Here is a 21303-nt window from a genome sequence, read left to right on the forward strand (position 1 = left end):
TATATATATATATATATATATATATATATATATATATATATATATATCCTCCGATAAACGAGGGAACACACAAACATACCAGGTAATTTTAATTGTGCTGCCTGTGGATCTAGCGTTCATAAATTAATAGTAAAATATACCTATCAAATATAAACACAAATGCTTAAAATGTAAAAGTTATATTGGACATACAGTAATAATTGGTATTCTGCTGAAGCATTAAGGTAATTTTTCTTTGATCTTTGCGCACTGTTGGGTGTTCAGCCTAATGATAAATAATAACAAAACTAAAATACATGATTGCTTATAATTAACATACAATGTTGTATTTGTAATATATTAAATATAATGTGAACTTTATAAATTTGTATGATGGAAAATACTCGTTTCTGATTGGCTAGAGGTGAATTCAAAGGCACGCGCAAACTGCTCGTGGACTTCATAGCATGTAGCTAGCTAGGTACACATTTGTACCGTTAACTGCTCTACTCTATCTCGGTTAAAAGTATGACTTCATTTCATTTTAGTGTTATTTGTTATTTTTTTAGAAATGACCACTGCTCCTACAAGTATGTAAATACAAATTTATGTAAATATGAACAACAAAAGTGTATCTGAGGTCTCATAGCATCAAGCTAATAATTAGCGGCTGTTCCTTTAGCTACCAGTGCATAGGTTTTTAAAAGATATGTGGTATTATTATTATTTTGTTGCTATTATAGGTTGTGCTGTACAGATCTCAGTATTTATTTTATGTAGAGACGTTTCTTACTTACCTTTGGCTGTTTCAGTCCGTTTTAATTAATTTACAGAAGGCTCCTTAAAACTTTTATGAATGAAGTATAATTTGTTTTGTTTAGGTCTATTACATTTATTCTGCATGGATTTACTTTATTAGAGCGTAATAATGATGCTGAGTTAAGGCTCATAGTGTGGAGCTTGCAGATGGATGCCTGCGGCGGGCTGTGGAGGAGGGCAGCCGAGGCGGTGCTTGTGTTGGACGGGAGGGGAGCTCTCACTCCCTGCCCTGCTCCACTTCACTGCCTCCACTCCGACGACCTGCCGCCTCCATTTGAAGTTTTGCTCTGCCTCTCGGCCCCAAGCAGGGTCGTACACGGCTGCAGCGCTGCACCACGACGAGCTCGGTAAATACGGATCAAAAGAGCAGAAGGACGGATCGTCGACAGAAAGGTAAATGAGCCGCAAACACAGTAACTCGCGCTGATTGAAGTGTCTCGGTCTTAGCCACAGAATAACGTCAAACACCGAAGGATAATTTTAGCCCTCAGGTTTTGCGTTTCGTCAGTAGCTCGCTGGAAATACCAGCCGTGAGTTCTGCACATGTGGTAACAACAGAGTAGTTCACTCAGCAGAAAAACAAGCATGTCTGCTGAGTGCTCTGCTTTTTATTGGAAGGAGCACAAATAGGCATCATTTCAGTTCCCTTTGCTGAAATGACTGATCATATCAGGTTGCTCAAGTGAGGACACTTTCTGATGACCACAGGCAGGTACATGTTTGACAAGTCTACTTTTTCTTTAAATTGTCAACACAGTTTACAACCTAATATGTCACTAGCAAATGGGTTACTGTTTGTATGTGATAAGATATATCTGAGTGACACGCCTCTGATTATATGTGTGTTAAAGGATATTTCGCAGTCCTGGTGGCAACTCTGAAAAATCACCTGCAACACACATGGAGCATCTCAGGTTACACTGTTTAATGCCAGTACTGTGACTGCCAAGTCTTTCATGGTGTGAGGTGGGCGTTGGTGGGCACTGTCACTTCTGTGAGGTCATTGTTTACTTACAGCTCCCGTTACTCTTATTTTCATAGTAAATGATGAGTGTCACTTTCAGCTGTCATGTTAAGTGCAAAATCACAACATAAAGGAAAAGGTAGATCAAAATGGTTTCTGTTCCTCGCGCTTTTTTATGCTTTTTGTTATTCATTTGTTGTTGTAAATGTATTTAGGCCACAGAAAGTCGGCGCTGTAGTTAGGTCAGTATTGCTCCTTTTTGATGCTCACATGTGAGTCAATAACCTGTGAGTTCATTTAAATATTGTTTACTTGGTGGTTTAGTTTGCGTAATGAGGTGAAGCTGTTTTAGTCCAGGAAATAGTGTTAAAGATTATTTTGTTCATGGATTATTTGGCTTCTCTAAATTTAGCAGTTCTATTTTGTTTTTAGCCCTCACTTCCTTTATTATCTCCTCATCGAGCACTAATCATGTAATAGCTGCTAAATATGAATTTGTGTTTTATAAAACAGCACCAGTGAGCACTTAACATGTTGTAACTTGTTCTCTTGAGTTAGTTTCACTAATTTTTGATCTTTAAAAGCAAATTTAAATGTTTTATGAAAAAACATCATCATCCCCACTGAAAATACTTTTTTGTGTGTGTGTGTTTTTTTTTACAGGGAATAAAGTAGTTAATAGTGAGAGTGTAACATATACATCATCGTATGGTAGTGCTATGAACCGACTAAACGTCTCACACTTTCTGATGATCCTAATTCTTTGAATTACTAATATGATAGTGGAAAATATTATTAAAATGATATTTTTGATCACATAAAAAAAAATCTTTTTTTCCAGTTGTTGGTAAATCCGTGGGAAACTAAAGATCTCCTCATACATATGCAAATACTTCTACAAATAAAACTGTGGTTGTTGTATGACAGCATGCTACCTTGCAAGTCTGGTCAGGTTGTACCTTTTTCCCTCTTTCTGTCGAAGCACAGCTTGCTGTTCTACAAGACTGCCTCCACAAAAAAGCTATTACATAAGTCACATTCAAGTCTGAACTCAGAATGATGGGCAGTCCTCACTTTGAAGCTGGGGAGCGAGTGAAGTCTCGCCTACATTTTCCAAGAAGTCGGTGATTCATTCTGTGGTTGAGGTCCTTTTCTATTTTTCATTTTTGGCATGATTTACACTCTATATTTATTGTGTTCTATTTTATCCAGTGTTTTTTCTAAGTGGAGACTGTAGCATACCATCCGGTTCCTCACATATCACCACAGAGTTATGAACAAGGGAAAGCCCTGTTTTGAAACTCTGCTCAGCTGTGACTACACAGATTTATTGTTTTTTGTCACTACTTTTGAGAATATTCCTTTCTATTTTTTGTTTAGAAATCCCTTATTCATAATGTTCTTTAGCATAATTTAGCAATTTATATCACATATATAAGAGCCAGCATTGCATTTGGCAGGGAGTCAAGGAAGGGAAAAGCTTCAAAACAGCTTCGTTAGTGGTTCTCTGAAGCTTTTAAGAGTTTGAGTAAACATTCAGAAGCGCCTCTTTTCTCTGATAGTGCTTTGTAACTTCTGTTTTAAGCTGCAAAGTAGCCCGTTGAGCTAACTGTCCATTTATAGTAAAGACGTATTCGTTGTTCATGCAGTGAGTCATGGTAACATCTGCATGTTGAATGTAGTTTGGAGCATGGCCTCTGTTTAACACTGGTGGTACTGGAGGAGGCGTAGCCAAAGGGGGAAGACTCAAAGCTAACTACTGGGCTCCCCCTGCCTGAGCTGGCTGATTCCTTTTCTGTCTGCGGATCCTCCTACCTGTTAGTCACCCGTATCGGTGCTTTGACGGAGAGCAGCTGATGGAGGGAAACTCTTTCCGTAGCAACCGTGCATGTCGCTGCGTTCCCTCTATTAACCTGATGCGATCTGCTCATGCTTCACTGAAGACAATGTTGTCGTTTCAGGAAGAACACAACAGCTCAACATTATCACTTTTTTTGTTGTTGTTCAAAGAACCAAAATGGTCTTTTCCAACCACAGAATGACAACGTCAGTGACTTACACCCTGCGAGTGTTGCAAAAACAGCAGATTTCCTTGACTTGAGGCGTGGGCGTTACGACGCCTCGCACAAACATTAGCACTCATGGAAAAGGTCGTCCCTGTAAAACAAAATGATTCCTGTAAAGAGAGCGCTTTTATTGTTGTTGACAGCTTTACATTCTGCTGTTACAATTAATTATTTTACTGTGTTATGTCTATAAGGAAGTTATAAATGTTGCTTTCAGAAGCTGTAGCTCAACATTTAACGGTGATGTCTTTTTTCATATTTCCTCATGGTAAATGTTGTGCACGTCTTTCTGAACTGACTACGTGGAGCAGCAATTTGTTTAAACGATAAACCCGTCCTAAATGACATCCGATTTGCTCACATTTAGACCTTTCACACATCCACACAACATTTTTCCACATTAATGTTTCTATAAGAAATATAAACAGTTCCCTCATAAAGCAGCTGCCATTTAACTGTAGTCCACCAGCGTGACCTTACTGAGAGTTGAGTCAGTCACACGGTCTGTATTTAGTCTTTTCAAGCTTCAGGCCCTCTCAAACCCCCTGAAATATTTATGCCTGCTTCTGTACGCTCATTAAGTTGATGCCATTGTTTTCCAGAAGTCCATTCCATGTTTCTGAAGGCAGACAACTGGCTCTGAATGTATTACTCTATTCATTTCTCCTCTAAGCACATGGAATGCTTCTTCCTGTGCGCCGTGTTCCCACCGGCCCTGATTCCCCCCTGCATTGTGCATGCAAATCATTATCTAATCAGGAAGTGAGGAATCAGATTACACAGATAGGCTCAAGATTGTGATGAAGCAGACAAAAATAATGTTGCTCAGCTGGAGAGAGAAAAGATGAAAACATTACTGCTCTTGATGTCACATGATGTTGGAGAGCATAAAAGTTAGTAAAAAAAAAAAAACCCAACTCTGGTAAGTTTCTAAAATAAGACTTGCCCAAATAAAGTCAAACGCCTATTTTTAGTTTATTTATAAGACAATGTTTGAAGATGGAGTCTGGAGGATGTTTGATGGATAAACAGTCGTCTGGTGATCAGTCGAGTCGGCTTTTCATGATTCCTTCATGTGCCACTTTTCTGTCAATACTGGCCGGGCCCACCACGTTGGCTGCATAAACAGAAGTGCTAGGCAACGCCGCTGACCTTTTGAGGGAATTAAGTGAGAACAGTGTGGACTTTCAGAGTCCAAGGAGAGCTAATGGATCCAAATCACAAGTAGGCAGTGGAGGTTATTTCACATGATTGTTGTCTCCGTGCGTTCTTTATCCTTTTGAGCACTGATTGTTCAGCGCAGGGAGGCGGCCGCCACTCGTACCTGCAGCAGCTGCACTCGAGCACGTGACGAAACCTTTACAGTGCACGCCTTCTCATCCGCCTCAGTTTAAAACTACTGCGCTTTCATTTAGTGTCTGTGGGGGATAATATGCAAGTTTTTATAACTAACCAGGTACAAAGTTGATCTAGCTTTAGAGCTAAATATTCCCTCGTAAGTTTTTAAAAGAGATTTTCATAGTTTACTAAAAAAAATTAACAAATCTAAAATATTTAATTTTTATCTGTAGATTGTTTTGTTTTTAATTGTATAAATGTATATCATTTAACTCTAAACAATTTATAAAGCCTGGCGAGGTTTATTTTCTCCATGTAGCGCTCTTTGTGCTTGTGTAGCTTCTCAGTCGTCCGGCACAACAAATCCTTAAACAGGCAACTGGACTTTGTTTCATGTTAGACGAAGATGTTTCGTTTCTCATCCTTCCAACTTGAATGTGCAGGTTGCATCACTTTAAATTGTCTGTCTCTTTTTAAACTTTGTTGTTTTACGTTCCATTTTCAATCTGTATGCAAACATTTAAATGATCGTTTTAACTTTATCAACGGGTAAATAAAAAAAAAAGAAAGCAATACAAAGTTGCATCTGTTGCTTTCTATTGAAGTGTTCATTTACAGTACGGTAGTGTAATACTTTTAATGGAAATGTAATTTATATGAGCCCTAGTGCAGATTGTTGTGATTACACAATTAAAGGTCATTTAAAAAACAATAAACCTTCTGTTGTTTTCTTAAGTAAAGCTGCCAAAGTTACCAATGTGTTCTCGTGCAGCAATCGTCTGCACATGCAGTTAAATAACTTCACAGCAGCAAAAATATTTATAGTTTAACATGAGATGAAGGTTTGACATGATCAAAAAGACTAATGGAAATAATGACCATGTGCAAGAACGGGACTCTGCACGTTTGTTTAATAATTTGCTAATACATAATAGATTGTACACTGTTATCCTAATTTATTGCATATTGTAGATAAGTGCAGTGCATGTGTTGATACCAGAGTACTGATGAGTCAAATCATCTGTTGTATAATTCCTCTTATGACAGACCTGACGGATAGTTCACATTTCTTGGCTATAAATATTGATTTTAACTCCTTGAAGTATTTTTGAGGTTTGTCGGTGCGTTACTTGTTGAGCTGTTTTAAGTGTCGTGCACTGTGGACAGCAACATCCAACAGGATGTCCAGGTGACCACTTTCATCTGTCCATCAACTCCTTTCTCTCGTCTTTAATGAGTAATGAAGCGTATATGTGTCTGCTTGTTCTCCTGTTGGCTTCCATTATGTTCAGCAGCTGCTTAATGCTGATAAAAGCAACCACAACAAACGTGCACGCCTTGATCCAGGCCTCACTCCCACCTGTACATGCTGGGACACGTCGTGAGTTTTGCTGCACTTCAGAGCGCCTTCTGTGTATCAGCTGCAGACGAGTCGTTCACTTTCGACCCCGTGTGACATTTAAGTCTTCTTCTTTTTCATATGTGGGGAGGCCCCCTGCTCAAACCAGACTGGTTTTTGTAACCTCTATTTAAAGATGCTTTGTTTGTCTCTTCTATCTAACACATCACGTCCCTCTTTCCTAGTCTCTTTAGCAGTCCCTTTGTCAAAACCTAATTTGGGTCAGTGAGTCTGAAACAGATTTGAGGTGCAGAGACTCTCTAGAGTAAAAGTATCGTGGGTCTCTTTTGGAAGACGTAATTTCAGACAGACCCAGTTTCATCTGGCTGGTTCCATGTTCTGATGCTGTGGCTTATAAGAGAACGTGTTTACAAATAATCAGAAAAGTATCTTTAAGATTTTCACGTGTGCACGTTGCACTTTCTTTCTGCTTCCCCCTCAGTGGTTCATTCTCTCTTTACAGTTATGGATTGCTATAGTGAGAGATGGAAGATGCTATCTTCTGCTTGCAGCCATGCTTTTATGCTCTACAAAGAAGCTGTCTGCTGTTCACCCACCTTCTCTTTTCTCTCCGTCTACATCTCACTGCTCCTCTCGCCTGTATGTTCACAGGCAGTTAGTGCAGAAGCAGGCACCATGTCCGCCCCCACAAACCCAGAGGTGAAGGAACTGAACCCTGTCGACTTTATCCAGCTACAACAGTACATTGAATGTGAGTACAGACAGGCGAGCAGGCGAGCAGGCGGGCGGGCAGCTTCTGCAGCGCTTAACATCCCTCCCCGCACACACTTCCACCCACACACGCTCATTTACACTCGCTCATGATTTCTCATATCTGGAGGAGGCAACAATACTCTACCACGTTTATTTATTTATTTTTTATTTTTTGCAAGTTATTCATACACATATATTGTTGTATTTCAGACAAATACATTTTTAAATAACATTTAATCAGATACCCACTGAAGATTTAAATTTCGGTGAACTCTTTTTATTTGCGCATCTTTGTGACGTGTGTGTTGTTGCTTCCAGATTGCAGCTTGAAGGTGAAAGATGTGCTGAAGGAGTTCGATAAAGATGGCAGACTGGCCCAGCACAGGCACGGAGAGGTGAGGGGACAGTGTGTCCTGATGTACGCAGTCAAGTCCACCCCTCCATAACTGACTCACACTGATGTCAGCTGCACATAAACCCAGCAACGAAAGAGTTATGAGCGCAGCTGTGCTAGTGTGAAATGGGACTGTGATTCATGTATATTGGACAGTTATTAATTATCCTTTTCTGTCTAATTAGATTTCTACCTATCGATCAATTCGACCAAGCTGTCACATTTAGGCAAGGCTGCAAATGTAAATGACCTCCTTAGGTTTGCTCACGTAGCAGGTCCTGCTTTACAGGGAGTCCTCGTGCAGTATAAGCACAAATGTAATTAAAAGTAGATCTTTAAAGTTCTGTACGACAGCAGCCCACACTGCCAACTAATTAGTGCCGAAAACAAATGTACTCGTTATTGATGGGATCTGGCTACATTCAGTTTTATTTAAAAAAATCTTAAATGTAAAGTTTGACTATGGGAAATGAAAGAATCGCCTGCTGCCCGTCCTGCCAGAGTTTGAGGCTAAGATGAATGTTGAGACACGATGAAGCTATGATGAGGTCAAACCTTGAAAATAATATTCTGCACAAACTCCAGCATCACTGTGAGATCTCACGCTCAGAATATTTTTTTGAATAACTCAGTTTTTACCACAATAGATTTGAGCTTGATATCAGTAACACTGACTGAATTACAGACAGCTTTGTGCTCGTTCATTACAATTAGTCAGTCAATTAAGAAACAACTAATCAGTTAGCCAAGTTAAGTTAAAGATGTTTATAAAGAGTCCTTTCTGAAAGTTTTTTTTAATCCATCCAGTTGTTTGTGAGATTTTTTGCTAACAGACAAATGGGGTCAACTTCAGCAGTTAAAGCAAATATCTCACGCAGTGTGTAGCGCTTGGAGTTTGTGACTCTCAGCTACTACCATATGTATTTTTAACACATTATCTGTGAAACTGCCTGAGTTACAGCCATTTTTGTGTTTTTGCTCAGTTGTCTGTGGCAGCTACACAGACACACAGACTCCAGTGATTACTTTCTGAGAGTTTTGATCAATTTTGCCAGTGGTTCACAAGTTATTTTGCTAACAGGCAGACACACAGACACGTGCTAAAACATCATCGTCTGCTTTCAGCAGCTAGCAATGCATAAATGTTAAAATATCAGAAATGTGTGAATAAATAGAGCGGTGAAATTATTACTTGTACATTTCTAATCGGAGTAGTGAGGCAGTTCCTCTGGGCTTTGTCCTCCATCTGCTGGAACAGGCTTGATGAAGCTCTAAGTGTTACTGGGGCATCTCTGCAGGGTATCAGCCAGGAAAGGAGAATAACATCAACATGAAATGGATTTATGGTTCACCATTGTCTGGGGAATACTGCTTGTTAGCCCCACAGCAGAATATCATGTGACTCCAGTCCATCTGTCAAGCCGAGCAGATGGAGTGGAATCTTAAATCAGGAGCTACTTTTTATTTTTTTGTTCGTTTTATCTTACTGGCACACACAAAAAACTGCAATCAGACCAATTTCAGTTGTGCATATTTTTGCATTTTAACGGTGTCTTATGGGTGAGTAGTGTCTTGGATTTTTGAAAGCATTTTAATCAACACAGCATACATGCACCTAAGATCAAGATGTTTTTTTTTTACAAGTAACACAAAATTTTAAGTGTTAGTTTCAATGTGCTCATCACCTTCCCTTATCTTCACAAGAGTTGAATTAGAAAAATGCAGAAGCTACTAATCACACCATATAAAGAGAGTTCAGCCATTTTATTGAACATACTAAACCAGTTAAAATCAAAATATACCTCTCATTTATGTCTCCCCTCCTCAGTGCATAAATGAAGAAGGCTTTCGTCAGTTCCTGAAGACTTATTTAGAAGTGGAGGATTTCCCTTCAGATCTCTGCCAACGACTCTTCCGCTCCTTCCAGAACTCTAAACCCACCCAGGAAGACGGCACTAGTGAGATTATTTATGTATTCAAGCAACTCATTCCCTTCACTTTACAGCAGGCCCTTATCACTTTACATTATGAACTATTTGCTGCACAGTCGTTTATCGCTGCGCGTCTGTTCAGCGCTCTTTGTGCAGAAATGATAAGCAGAGTATTTACAGCCCTCTCCCTTTCCTCCATCTCTTCTGTAGAGGAGGTCTTCCTCAAGGATGTTTCATGTTACTTCTCTCTCCTGGAGGATGGCCAGCCCAGGGATAAACTAGAATGTAAGTCCTTTGTTTATTTTCTGACCAGGATCACTTAAGTGACGCTCTTTCATTTCCTCTTTCATTTCCTTGTTCTCTTCAGTTGCTTTCAGGCTCTATGACAGAGATGGTAATGGAGTACTTGACAGCTCTGTAAGTTGTTGAGACAATAGTTTGCAACACAACTCTAAAAATATTTTATCATACCAGGCACAAAACGTTTAATGTATGTATTTGTGTTTGTTATTAGGAAGTAGATCGGATTATTGCTCAGATGATGCATGCTGCAGAATATCTTGACTGGGATGTGTCAGAGCTGAAGCCTGTAAGTCCCAGAATGCTCTGTCCTGGAAGACAAACGTTCTACAAACCAATGAAACTGAGCACAAACTGTACTTTCATCTCTTGCCATAAATTCAGTGCATCTACAGGTAGACTCGTGTTGCATCACACGTAGAGCTCATCCTTTGAAAGATAAAATGTCTTATATGTAGAATTCACTGATTGCCATGCAGGACTGGTTTCAGAAACCATATGATCATTTTTACGTGGTGAAAATGTGTGCGCTGATTGGATAATAGGTAAATCTGATTTCATTAGGTTCTGAAGGACATGATGACAGCGATTGATGCTGACAGCAGCGGCACAGTGTCTCTGGATGAGTGGGTAGAAGGAGGCATGAACAACGTCCCCTTGCTCGTCCTGCTGGGTTTAAAGGTGCATATTTCATTTTCTTAAGGTATTAGCACTAAAAGCTGAGCTCAAGCTTTTCTTAACAGCAGGTGTGTGAAAGTAGCAGCTTGTTTGAAATCTTGGCCTTGTAGTGCTTCTCCTCTGTCCTTTGCTTCCTCCTCCTCGTCTCTAAGGGCCTTTATGCCGACTCAGTGTTACAGGGTGTGGTAATGTCATCCGCCCTATGCGAGCTCTGCACCACCATAATGCTGGAGTGTTTTTCCACCTACTCTGCACCATCTAAGTGCCAGCATAAAACATCAACTTCTGCTGCTGCTGTAGAGAGAAAAGAAATCTGACGTACACGGTGCACATAAAAACACCCTTCAATCTGCACAGACCATGCTTGTTTTGTAAAATATGTTTTTTGTTGGTCAGAATGTAGAAGCTGCACTGCAGCGATCTCAACCCACAAACTTGATTCTATCTATTGGTTTGATTGCAACAACAATGCCAGGGACTTCCCCTCTAGCTATTTCCAGCTACCACTGGACATTCGAAGCGTGGGGTGTGAATTCAGCCCCCTCAAAGTAGCTGTGTGCGGCCCACTATACCTCATGCAGCTGGAGAGAGGCAGGCATTATACGTCACGTCATAAAAAAGCATTTTTGTGTTTATTCTGTGTGAGGGAACCGGTTGCTCTGCAAACACACAGCCCTGTCCTATAATCTTGTAATGGTGAAGATGTTAATCAGGCTTAATTTGAGTTTCCATGATGGTGTCCACTATTAATGGCATTGATGTGTGGAGTTACTAAGTACAGCACACTGGGTGAGCTTCATTCAGACAAAATGAATCATGAATGGGTGAAATAAAACAGCAACAAAAGGCCACTCTACATGCATAAAATGTTTTGGTAAGATTATAAATTTAATTAAAGGCACAGCATTCCTGGAAGGAAAGCATAGTACTCGCAACATTTCACGCCAAAATTAAGATCATCTTAAAATGAAGACGGATGGAGTTATTGCTATTTTGGCCAAATCCTTCAAAATAACTAAAATCTCATGCAATATCGTCAGATGTCACACTTAAAGTATGTGTTTGGCAAAAACATGATTGCCCACCTTTCAGAAAGTTCTATTCATAGTACAGATGTGTTTGAAGAACATCAACTATGACTTGTTATCTAACCAGGTGGAGTCAGGTCCTCTGGATGATTCTTCTTTGTTGAAACGTTTCATCTTTTATCCAAAAGACTTCTTCGGTCTGAACTGACCTGGTTAGATTTATCTACCTGGATTATTGAGCATGCATCAGGACTTTATGACTTGTTGTGTTTTTCCCTGTCTTGCCATGAATGATTTTTCCTTCAATGATCAGATGACCCAAAAGGACGGGCAGCACCTCTGGAGGTTGAAAAACTTTAAATCGCCCGTGTACTGCAACGTGTGTCAGAGCATGCTGCTGGGTTTGAGGAAGCAAGGCCTGTGCTGCACCTGTGAGTACCTGAACTCTCCAGAGGAGGGCGACACTGCAGGGACGTCAAATATTCATGACCCATTTTTGTCCTACAAATTACACATTTGATACAGATTTTAATTAGATATTTGTGTGTACTGCTGTGCAGGTTGCAAGTACACAGTTCATGGACGTTGTGCTAACAAGAACCCAGCTCCTTGTACCAGGACGTACGTCAAGTCAAAGAAAGAAACTGGGGTATGCTGGTGTCTCCACAACAGTCTTCACAGTAAAATGCAGAGTTTAAATTATATTTGATCCTTCTTAATACCTTTACATGAGAACATGCGTCCCACTTTACAGGTTCCAACGCACGACTGGGTGAGTGGGAACTGCGATTCAAGAAAGTGTGATCGATGCCAAAAGAAGATCAAGAGCTTCCAAGGCTTAACGGGCAAACGCTGTGTGTGGTGTCACACCATGGTGAGGAAACATCTTACAGTGTTAGTTTTTATTTTTAAACATGTAATGCACCTACAAGATGTAAAAAAGCAGAACTCTTGTTTTACAGATTGTAGTGTCACTGCGTCATATACATTTAGAGACTGTTTTTGAAATAATGTACCCAGCTGATCACTTTTCAAGTGAGAAGACAAAATATTTGGTCATATTTACAAACGAAGAGGTCATTTGCTGTTGGATAACCCCAAAAATATTTTTATGCCTAAACTCATAGCCGAACAAAACATGGATGAGCACAACACCCATCTGCATGCTGAAGGTCCAAATATAAAACTGTTGGTTTATCTGGGCCGGCAGGAGTGAACATTTATTTAAAATCAGTGTATAGAACAAGACTTGCAGGGTTTTAAATTCTGTTTTTATTTATCAAAGTGTGTGAAAGGGTTTGGATGTGTTCAAGTTATGAAAATGTTCTTTTAAATGCTTTAAACGTCCAAGACAGCAGAAGTGTAAAACGTATATATTCCTACGTATACATTTAGATTCTGTCAATCACAACTGCTGTGAGGTGTGATGTAACATGTCATCTGTTTGTGTTTTTCAGTGCCATGATGACTGTGCAGACCAGGAGCCAACAGAGTGTACCTGTGGACCGCTCAGAGACCATGTCCTGCCTCCGTGGGCAATATATCCTGTTATAAAGGTACAAAATGATCCTCAGTGCAAACTGCGCCTCACACACCAACACAGAACCTGTCAGTCAGGGCTGTGTCTTGTTTTTGATAAACACATCCTCCGTGCTGCATTTTAATGGATACATTGAGTAGTTTGTTTCTTATCCTTAAATTAAAAAAAAAATGCTATTAGACTGTCACGTTATGTATTTATTTCTTACAAGTATATGCTTTTGTTTTTTTTTTTTACCCAAAAGGAGAGACCAAACAATGTGAAGAATGGCTGCTCAGGGTCAACGGATGAGAGTGACCTCAACATTACTCCTGAAGGACAAGTGCTGCAGGTGGGGTTCTTATCATAATGAGCTGATAACCATCTATAGACTACTGGAAGATTAGTTATATTTATGTTTGTTGCCAGTAGCGTGATTATAAGTTGTTTATACGCCAACAGATCAGCCCTGTGCCAAATACCCATCCTCTTCTAGTGTTTGTCAACCCTAAAAGTGGTGGGAAGCAGGGAGAAAGGTGAGTCCAGAAAGATTACCGTATTTTCCACCGTACGCGTCGCACTGCCCTATTAGCCTCATCAGTCCAAATATGTCTAATAAAGTAGAAAAATCTATAAATATGTCGCTTCGCCGTATACGTTGCATCTATTACGCATCACCGCTGACATCCCAGAAATGTGGGCCGGTGTTGTGCCAAAAATTGCTGGGCTGCCAAATGGCGGCCGTGGAAGTGTGCACGGGAGGACTTTAACAAGAATTTAACAAGCTAGACACCTAAAACAATTAATTGTTTGCTTGAAATCATAGTAAAGGTGTGTCTCAGTTGAACTTTTACTTAATAAATGCACTTTAATGGTCAAATTAGCTGCATTTCGCCAGGGCAACGCAGCTGGTTTGACGGTTGCTCCAAGCAGCGAGCAGAACGAAGGTGGGAGGTTATGGCAAGCTGATTGTGTCATTAATAGCTGGTGAAGATTCTCAGTCATCCAGGACATGGTAAATTCAAAAAAGTTCAAGAAAAAATCTATAAAGTATAAAGTCAGTGGTTCCCCTACCATTGTACAGGCCCCACCCCGCCAACAAAACTGAGCACCCCGCCAAACTGAATTTGCCCCTCCCACCCCCAACCGGCACTGACGTATCACTAAGGTAGCGGCATAAAATACAAGCTCTCTAGCTAAAAAACCCAAGGCAGCACTCACATTGCCTCTTCCCTCATGCTGAACGCCCCCCGCCCCCTCTCAAAAATTGTTAGTACAAGCTGTGCTCAGACATGTCTCCGTCCCCCCCATCAGCAAAAATCATGGATGAGATAAGCACCCCGCCATGGCAAGCTAACTAGGGGAAACACTGAAAGTATAATAAATAAAGTCCAGTTGTTTTTTGTCTTCAACTTTTTGAATTTGTCATTTTAGCCACTTTTACCTATTAATATGATACAATGGCATGCCTTACTACTACTACTACTACTCTGCTGCCATCTAGTGGCTAAAAGTGGCACTGTTCTCTTTTTTTTCAGTCAGAATGAATGAAAACGGTCATATTTCTGCCAAAAATTGGTTTATAAATATGGGGAAAAAATCCATAAATCTGTCCCTTCGGTGTATAAGATTCAGGGCATGTAAATTATGCAACAAAACACGACTTATAGGCGAAAAATACAGTACATTTAAGAACACAATCTTTCCAATATGAGGACATTGTTCAAATTGCTCTCTTACTCATTCCAGAGTCCTGCGTAAATTTCAGTATTTACTGAATCCAAGGCAGGTGTACACCCTTTCAAATGGTGGTCCTGGACCAGGGTGAGTTGTTTCAGACCACATAATCCTGAGAACTTGTTTAGCTCAGTTTCATTGTGCTGTCCTCATCATGATCTCTGTTTCAGACTTAGCTTCTTCAGACACCTCGAGGACTTCAGAATCTTGGTATGCGGTGGAGACGGCACAGTTGGCTGGATTCTCGATGCTATAGGTGAGCTTGTCAGGTCAGTTTCTCTGAAATGTATAAAAATATTCCAACTCATCTTATTGTTTTCTTGTGTTCTGCCATGTATTGCACTCAGACAAAGCCAACCTTCAGGTACGGCCACCTGTTGCTGTACTTCCTCTGGGTACAGGAAATGACCTTGCACGATGTCTGCGTTGGGGTGGAGGTGAGAAGGTTTTCTTTGAACATAAAATTAATGACATAGTTCAGATTTGTGCACATGAACAAGCCCAGTCACATTTTCTTCTCCCACCCAAAGGATACGATGGAGAAGACCTGGGTCGTATTCTTAAAGACATCGAGGGCAGCTCCCAGGTGCACATGGACCGCTGGAGCGTGCATGTGATATCAGATGAGATACAGGAGAAGGGGGATCCAGTGCCGTATGAAATCATCAACAACTACTTCTCAATAGGAGTTGTGAGTTTCTCAGCCACACAAGGGGAAGTGTTTGTTTTCAGTTGGTGGGAATGTTAGCTGCACGGCTCATTGCTTTGTTGTGCTGCTCTGACAGGATGCCTCTATTGCTCATCGCTTTCACACAATGAGGGAGAAACATCCTCAGAAATTTAACAGCAGGTACGTGTCTTCATTAAAACAGATTCATTTTGTTTTCATCTAATGCAGCCAAAGAATCAGACACATTCCACACAGCAAGGCTTGGTTTCAGTTCAGAGTCCTCAGTTTTATCAAAATGTTCCTGTTTCCTGTTCCTGCCAGTTTAACTTCAAATACACTTCTTTTGAAACTGCAGAATGAAGAACAAGTTGTGGTATTTTGAATTTGCCACTTCAGAAACCATATCTGCTTCCTGCAAGAAACTGAATGAAAGCTTAACAATAGAGGTAATTATAACGGCTTGTTCGGTCTTTAAGAATCAAGCCTCTAAAAAAACATCTGCTAACTACTGATTTTGTTCTCTTTTTGTGATTTACTGTACTTTGTCCAGTGCTGTGGCACTCCTCTGGACCTCAGTGGCTTCTCTCTGGAAGGAGTTGCTGTCCTCAACATTCCCAGCATGCACGGTGGCTCCAACCTCTGGGGTGAAACCAAAAAAGTGGACACTAAGGGGCTAACAAGTCAGGATGAGCCTGAGGTGATCATCAACCCAGAGGTCCTGAAAATTACTTCTCAAGGTATGTTTTCACTGACCTCAGCTCTATAAAAAGGTGCAGTTAAACCTTTTCGCATCATGTGACGTGTGTTTAATATGGAAGTTCCTTTTAGCTCTGCAGAGCCCATTAGTTGATTGTTTTTTTTAGCAAAGTCTAAATCCAGATTTGCAGCTGTTATCGGTTAAAAGCTCATAAACTAACCATACTGCACAGCCACAACACAAAACCACGTACTGACTAATTGAGACGGTAGCTGGCCTGTCTTTTGTTGGCTGCATGTGAAAACTGAAAACTCCTCAGCAGACACACCACACCAGAGGCTTTGCAGAGTCTTCCTCACCGTCATCACATAATTTATTTCAGAAAATCTCAAAATAAACACCTATGTGAATACATCAGTTATCACTCGTCCTAAAAAGAGTACAATGAGCGAGCTGCTGATGTCTGGTGCTGTCCCATCATGTGTCAGTTACGTACATAAAGAGTAAGTAGATATCAGAAACTGTTTAACTTTAACTGCTGCAAACTAAACACTGAAATCTGTCTTCTTTGTTCACCATATTCTGGCCCTGAGCGCTCCGAGTTTCCAGCTGTAAGATATCTCTTTAGCCGAGAAGTAAAAGAAAACTTTATAAAAATAAACAAAAAAAACATTTTGAGCAGTTTTTAAAACAACTATGCAGACATATGGGAACACTAAGAGGTAGTGACAGAAACTTGTTGTTTTCAGTGTTTGAACAGTATGATACATGTAGTGAGAACCTGTCAAAGCTGTTTTTCACCTCGGAAGTGTGTCTACATTTCTATCTCCGTTAATGCGGCCCGAACCACAACGTCTACTCCCACAAAAGTTATATCAAAACGACCGGCTCGGCCCCGTGATGTGTGCTATTACTTTTATTGGCATTTCAAGTTACAATGGCGACGTAAGTTGTGAACAGAGACGCAATATTTCCACCAACTCCAGGAACTAGTTGGTGACTGCCCACTTATTATTCTACACCTGAAAAACGTATCTTTTTCAACTTTATTGCGGCCCAAACCGCAACGTGGACCCCCACAAATGTTATATCAAAATGACCGGCCTGGCTCCAGGAAGTGTGCAAGTACTTTTATTGGCATTCGCAGTTACCATGGCGACATATTTTGCTAACAAAGATGCCAAATTTCCCACAGGAAATGAATAGGAGAAAACGCTTCAGAGAAACTGAGTAACGTATGGAGCCATTTTGGTTCAACATGCAAGGAAGGCAGTGCATTATGCAGTGCATGGAAGGAACCTATTATCATTAATTATGAATTAACAATGTTAATAGTTATTAATATCAATATAAATTATAATTTATATTGATAATTAACATTAGCATAAATTATTAATATTAATATTTTATTATTAATAATAATCAATAATGTATACTAATAATCACTATTAATAGTAGTGATCATTATTAATAATAAATGTTAATAATTATTAATTTAAATATTTATTAATAATAATAATAACGTTAATTAAAAGGCAGTCTTGATTCTACTCTCCTGAGTGTCAGTTAACTTACTTTGTTTTCAACGTTAATGTGGCACGAACCACAATGTGAACCCCCACAAAGTTTTATCAAAACGACCGGTGGCAGTTGTAGTTACCATGGTGACATTTTTTGCTAACAAAGACGCCATGTTTTCCCACAGGAAATGAATGAGAACATTCCTCACACTAACTGCTGTCAAGTCACATGACCAAGAGTGTAGAGACGAAACAGAAACTCAGTGTTGGATTTGTTTGAAACTCGCAGAACGTAATTGGCAGATGTATCTCTAAAACTGATTAACGTTTGAAGCCATTTTGATTCAAGATGGCTGCCACAGCAGCCTCAGCAAACACATAATTGACTATAAATCTGTTTTTTTATATATTGGGATGAAATTTAGTAAGGTTGTAGCTGAGAGCGATTTGTTGTTCATTCCTAATGCAAATCAAAAATCCAAGATGGCCAACTTAGCTATAAAAGAAACAAAAAGAGAACTCTCCCATTTTTTTAGCGATTCAGCTGAAATTTGGTATAGAGGTAGCTGAGAGCGAACCCAAACACATATTACTTTCAATCAAGAATTTAAATCGGCAGCAGCCTGGCAGTCCCCGTCAAAGTTTCTCCAGGAACTTTCTAGTTTATTTATTGAAGTGCTCAACAAAGTTGAAGAACTATTAATCTCCCATGTTTTAATAGATGTCTAAAAGGCTACTTTACAGAAATACCTTACGGAATAATTGAAACCAACCCTCCTGTGATGAGGCGATGTGCTTTTACTCATGTTTTTGTCCACTTGAGGGCAACAGAACAAGCTTTAAAGACAGCAGAAGTTCAGCTCACAGTTAGCCAGCACGTTTAGACGTGTTTGTAACTCAGCATTTTGTGATCTGATTGTGTTCTCCTGATCTAAACACATTTTAAATACAAGACCATCATAACCTAACCATCATGGCTCTCATGAGCAGTTTACACTGGTCAAATCCCAGCTGGGGGCCTTTCTGGGTGGAGTTTGCATGTTCTCTCCGTGCATGCGTGGGTTTTCTCCGGGTACTCCAGTTTCCTCCCACAGACCAAAAACATGCATTTTAGACTGACTGGTAACTCTAAATTGTCTCTAGGTGTGAGTGAGAGAGTGAATGGTTGTTTGTCTCTATATGTCCCTGTGATGGACTGGAGACCTGTCTAAGGTGTCCCCCACCTCTCACACAGTGATTGCTGGAAAGCTAATTGGATGGATGGATGGATGGATGGATGGATGGCACTTAAAGGAAGACCTTTGCACTTAACATATTTATGAAGGCAGTGTGTAAAATGTATTTAATTCATTCATACAACCTTTATTTTTAATTGCATTCATTTCACAATCAGTACAGAATAAACAAGGTTTCCAGCAACTCTGGAAGGACATTTGGGAAAACCTGGAAAAATGACTTACACATTTTCCACACAGGGAAAACTCGGGGAATGTTGTTTCATGAAATGCTGTAAACTCAGATTAAAATGACTGAGTTGTTGCTCAAAGAGAAGCTCATTTCTGACCATAACGGGGCCTCACTCCATGTTTGTGTTTGTCAGATCTCAGTGATCGTCGGCTGGAGGTGGTTGGCCTTGAAGGAGCCATGGAAATGGGACAGATCTATACCGGCCTCAAAAGTGCTGTGCGGCTTGCAAAAACTTCCCAGATCACCATCAGGTACAGAGAGCCGCCGGGACACGTTTTGACAGGTCTCGGTGCTGCTAACGATTTGTACCTGATGTAGACTGGTTACCAGTGCTCAAACCAGACCGCTCTGCTTTTACCCTTTTTGTATTGAAATCACACATTTGCTGCTGGTTCATTTTGTGAATTTCTCTTTACACGCAGGACAAAGAAAGCATTACCCATGCAGATCGACGGAGAGCCGTGGATGCAGCCCCCCTGCACGGTAAAAACACATGCACAGAAACCCCATGGCAGCTTTACTATCCAAGTGCTTCCTCCTGTTCGCAGTGAATCCACTGAAATGTTGGATTTGATATCGTTGCGACTCACGGGATAATCTGCATCTCATATTTTCTTTTCAGATTCACATCACACACAAGAACCAAGCCTGTATGTTGATGGCTCCACAGGCCAAGTCCTCAGGTTTCTTCAAGTAGAGCCCACAGACCGAGTGCACGAGCTCACTGTATACAGACTGACACTTTAATCATAGAATCAGTGTATGGTGTAGAGTATCCACATTATTACAGAACCTTTCAAGCATCTTACGGCTCCATAGCACACATTTCTAGCATGCATGGCATTGTATGACAAGAAATGTTTGCATCGTGGCCAAAATGATTTTGACCAAACTATCTCAGTGTTTTCATTAATTTACACTGCTGCTGTCTCAAGACTTGACAGGAAGTGGAGGCGCTGCTCTTTAGAAACCTCATGTAAAGTTAGAATGAAGTATCCTTCACTGATATCTGACGTTGGTGTAGAAATACACAGTACAAATATCTGGCTTCATGTGCCTTCATAATCTATCGTCTTTGTTGATGTAGAAGACATTCAGAGCTCGTGTGTGTGCACTTTGAGCAGAGACCATGTAGTATTGATGATTTGTTGTGGCTGTAAATATGCTGCTCTGAAAGCCAAATATACAGTACGTTAAAAACAAACGAAGAACGGGAACGAGTAAACAGAAGCTGAAGGTGTTTGACCTGTTAGTACTTACTTCAGAAGATACTTGAAAGTGTTTAGGGCCTGCAGCGACCGTCGTGCTGTCTCCGTTTTTACCCAAGTCTTCGTCCTGTGGACCAAATTAAGGTTTTGTGTTTGACTGAATGCAGAGAGGAACTCTTCTGACAGCATTTAAAGTTGGTGCACGTTCAGCTCTGACTCAATTTGACAAGATTCAATGTATCGGCTCCGACTATTTATTCTCATGTATGTAGTTTAATTTAAATGCTTTACTAGTCTTATCATTTCAATATATCATGAGGTTGTAAATGTAATATTTCTGAAATAACTGGTAAAGATTTTAATAAACTGTCTGGACTTCGATTCTGTTTCACTCATTTTAACAGATTGTTTCTGCTGTAAAGAATTCAGTTTTACCTCAAGGGTGCATGATTACCTTTTAAATCTGAAGCCACTGACACTTCTAAATTTACTGCTCAGCCTTTGATGTTCGTTTGACCTTTGACAATAAGTTATAGATTGATCTTCAGAAAACATCTTTTCTTTATACGTTGGCAGAAAAATGTCGAGTGAACAAACTTCCTCAACAGACGTTGGGTCGTTCACAGATGTTAAACGTAGGTGGATCTAGGAACAAGTGAGACGGCTTTAATCGTGAATGAAAAGAAGGAGCACTGCTTGAACATGAGTGCTGGAGCATCGATCAGATCCAACATGTTCATTCAAAAACAACAAAACATTTTAAAAAACTGGGATCAGCCTTTGGAAGCGTTAAAGCAACAAGACGATCTGTAAATTATTTAAAATGATTGATTAGTCCCACATTCACATCACATATTTATACTTTAATCTGTTTT

General features: G+C 40.1%; 1 protein-coding gene across 1 annotated transcript; it reads left to right on the forward strand.

The window, feature by feature from the left end:
- The first annotated feature begins 1008 nt into the window (after nt 1-1008).
- dgkaa (diacylglycerol kinase, alpha a) lies at nt 1009-20090 on the forward strand. The gene is made up of 24 exons (XM_037684675.1): nt 1009-1191; nt 7178-7277; nt 7598-7674; nt 9502-9631; nt 9815-9889; nt 9972-10021; nt 10119-10193; nt 10469-10585; nt 11924-12041; nt 12171-12259; nt 12365-12484; nt 13068-13166; nt 13395-13481; nt 13592-13665; nt 14879-14953; nt 15037-15122; nt 15214-15303; nt 15397-15557; nt 15652-15716; nt 15892-15982; nt 16087-16273; nt 19354-19471; nt 19643-19703; nt 19843-20090. Exons 2-24 carry the CDS (start codon nt 7202-7204, stop codon nt 19915-19917), a joined length of 2196 nt encoding a protein of 731 aa, XP_037540603.1. The 5' UTR covers nt 1009-1191; nt 7178-7201; the 3' UTR covers nt 19918-20090.
- The last annotated feature ends 1213 nt before the right edge of the window (nt 20091-21303 follow it).

This window comes from Nematolebias whitei, chromosome 11, assembly GCF_014905685.2.
Source record: "Nematolebias whitei isolate Nwh7 chromosome 11, NemWhi1, whole genome shotgun sequence".
In the NCBI taxonomy this organism is placed as follows: domain Eukaryota; kingdom Metazoa; phylum Chordata; class Actinopteri; order Cyprinodontiformes; family Rivulidae; genus Nematolebias; species Nematolebias whitei.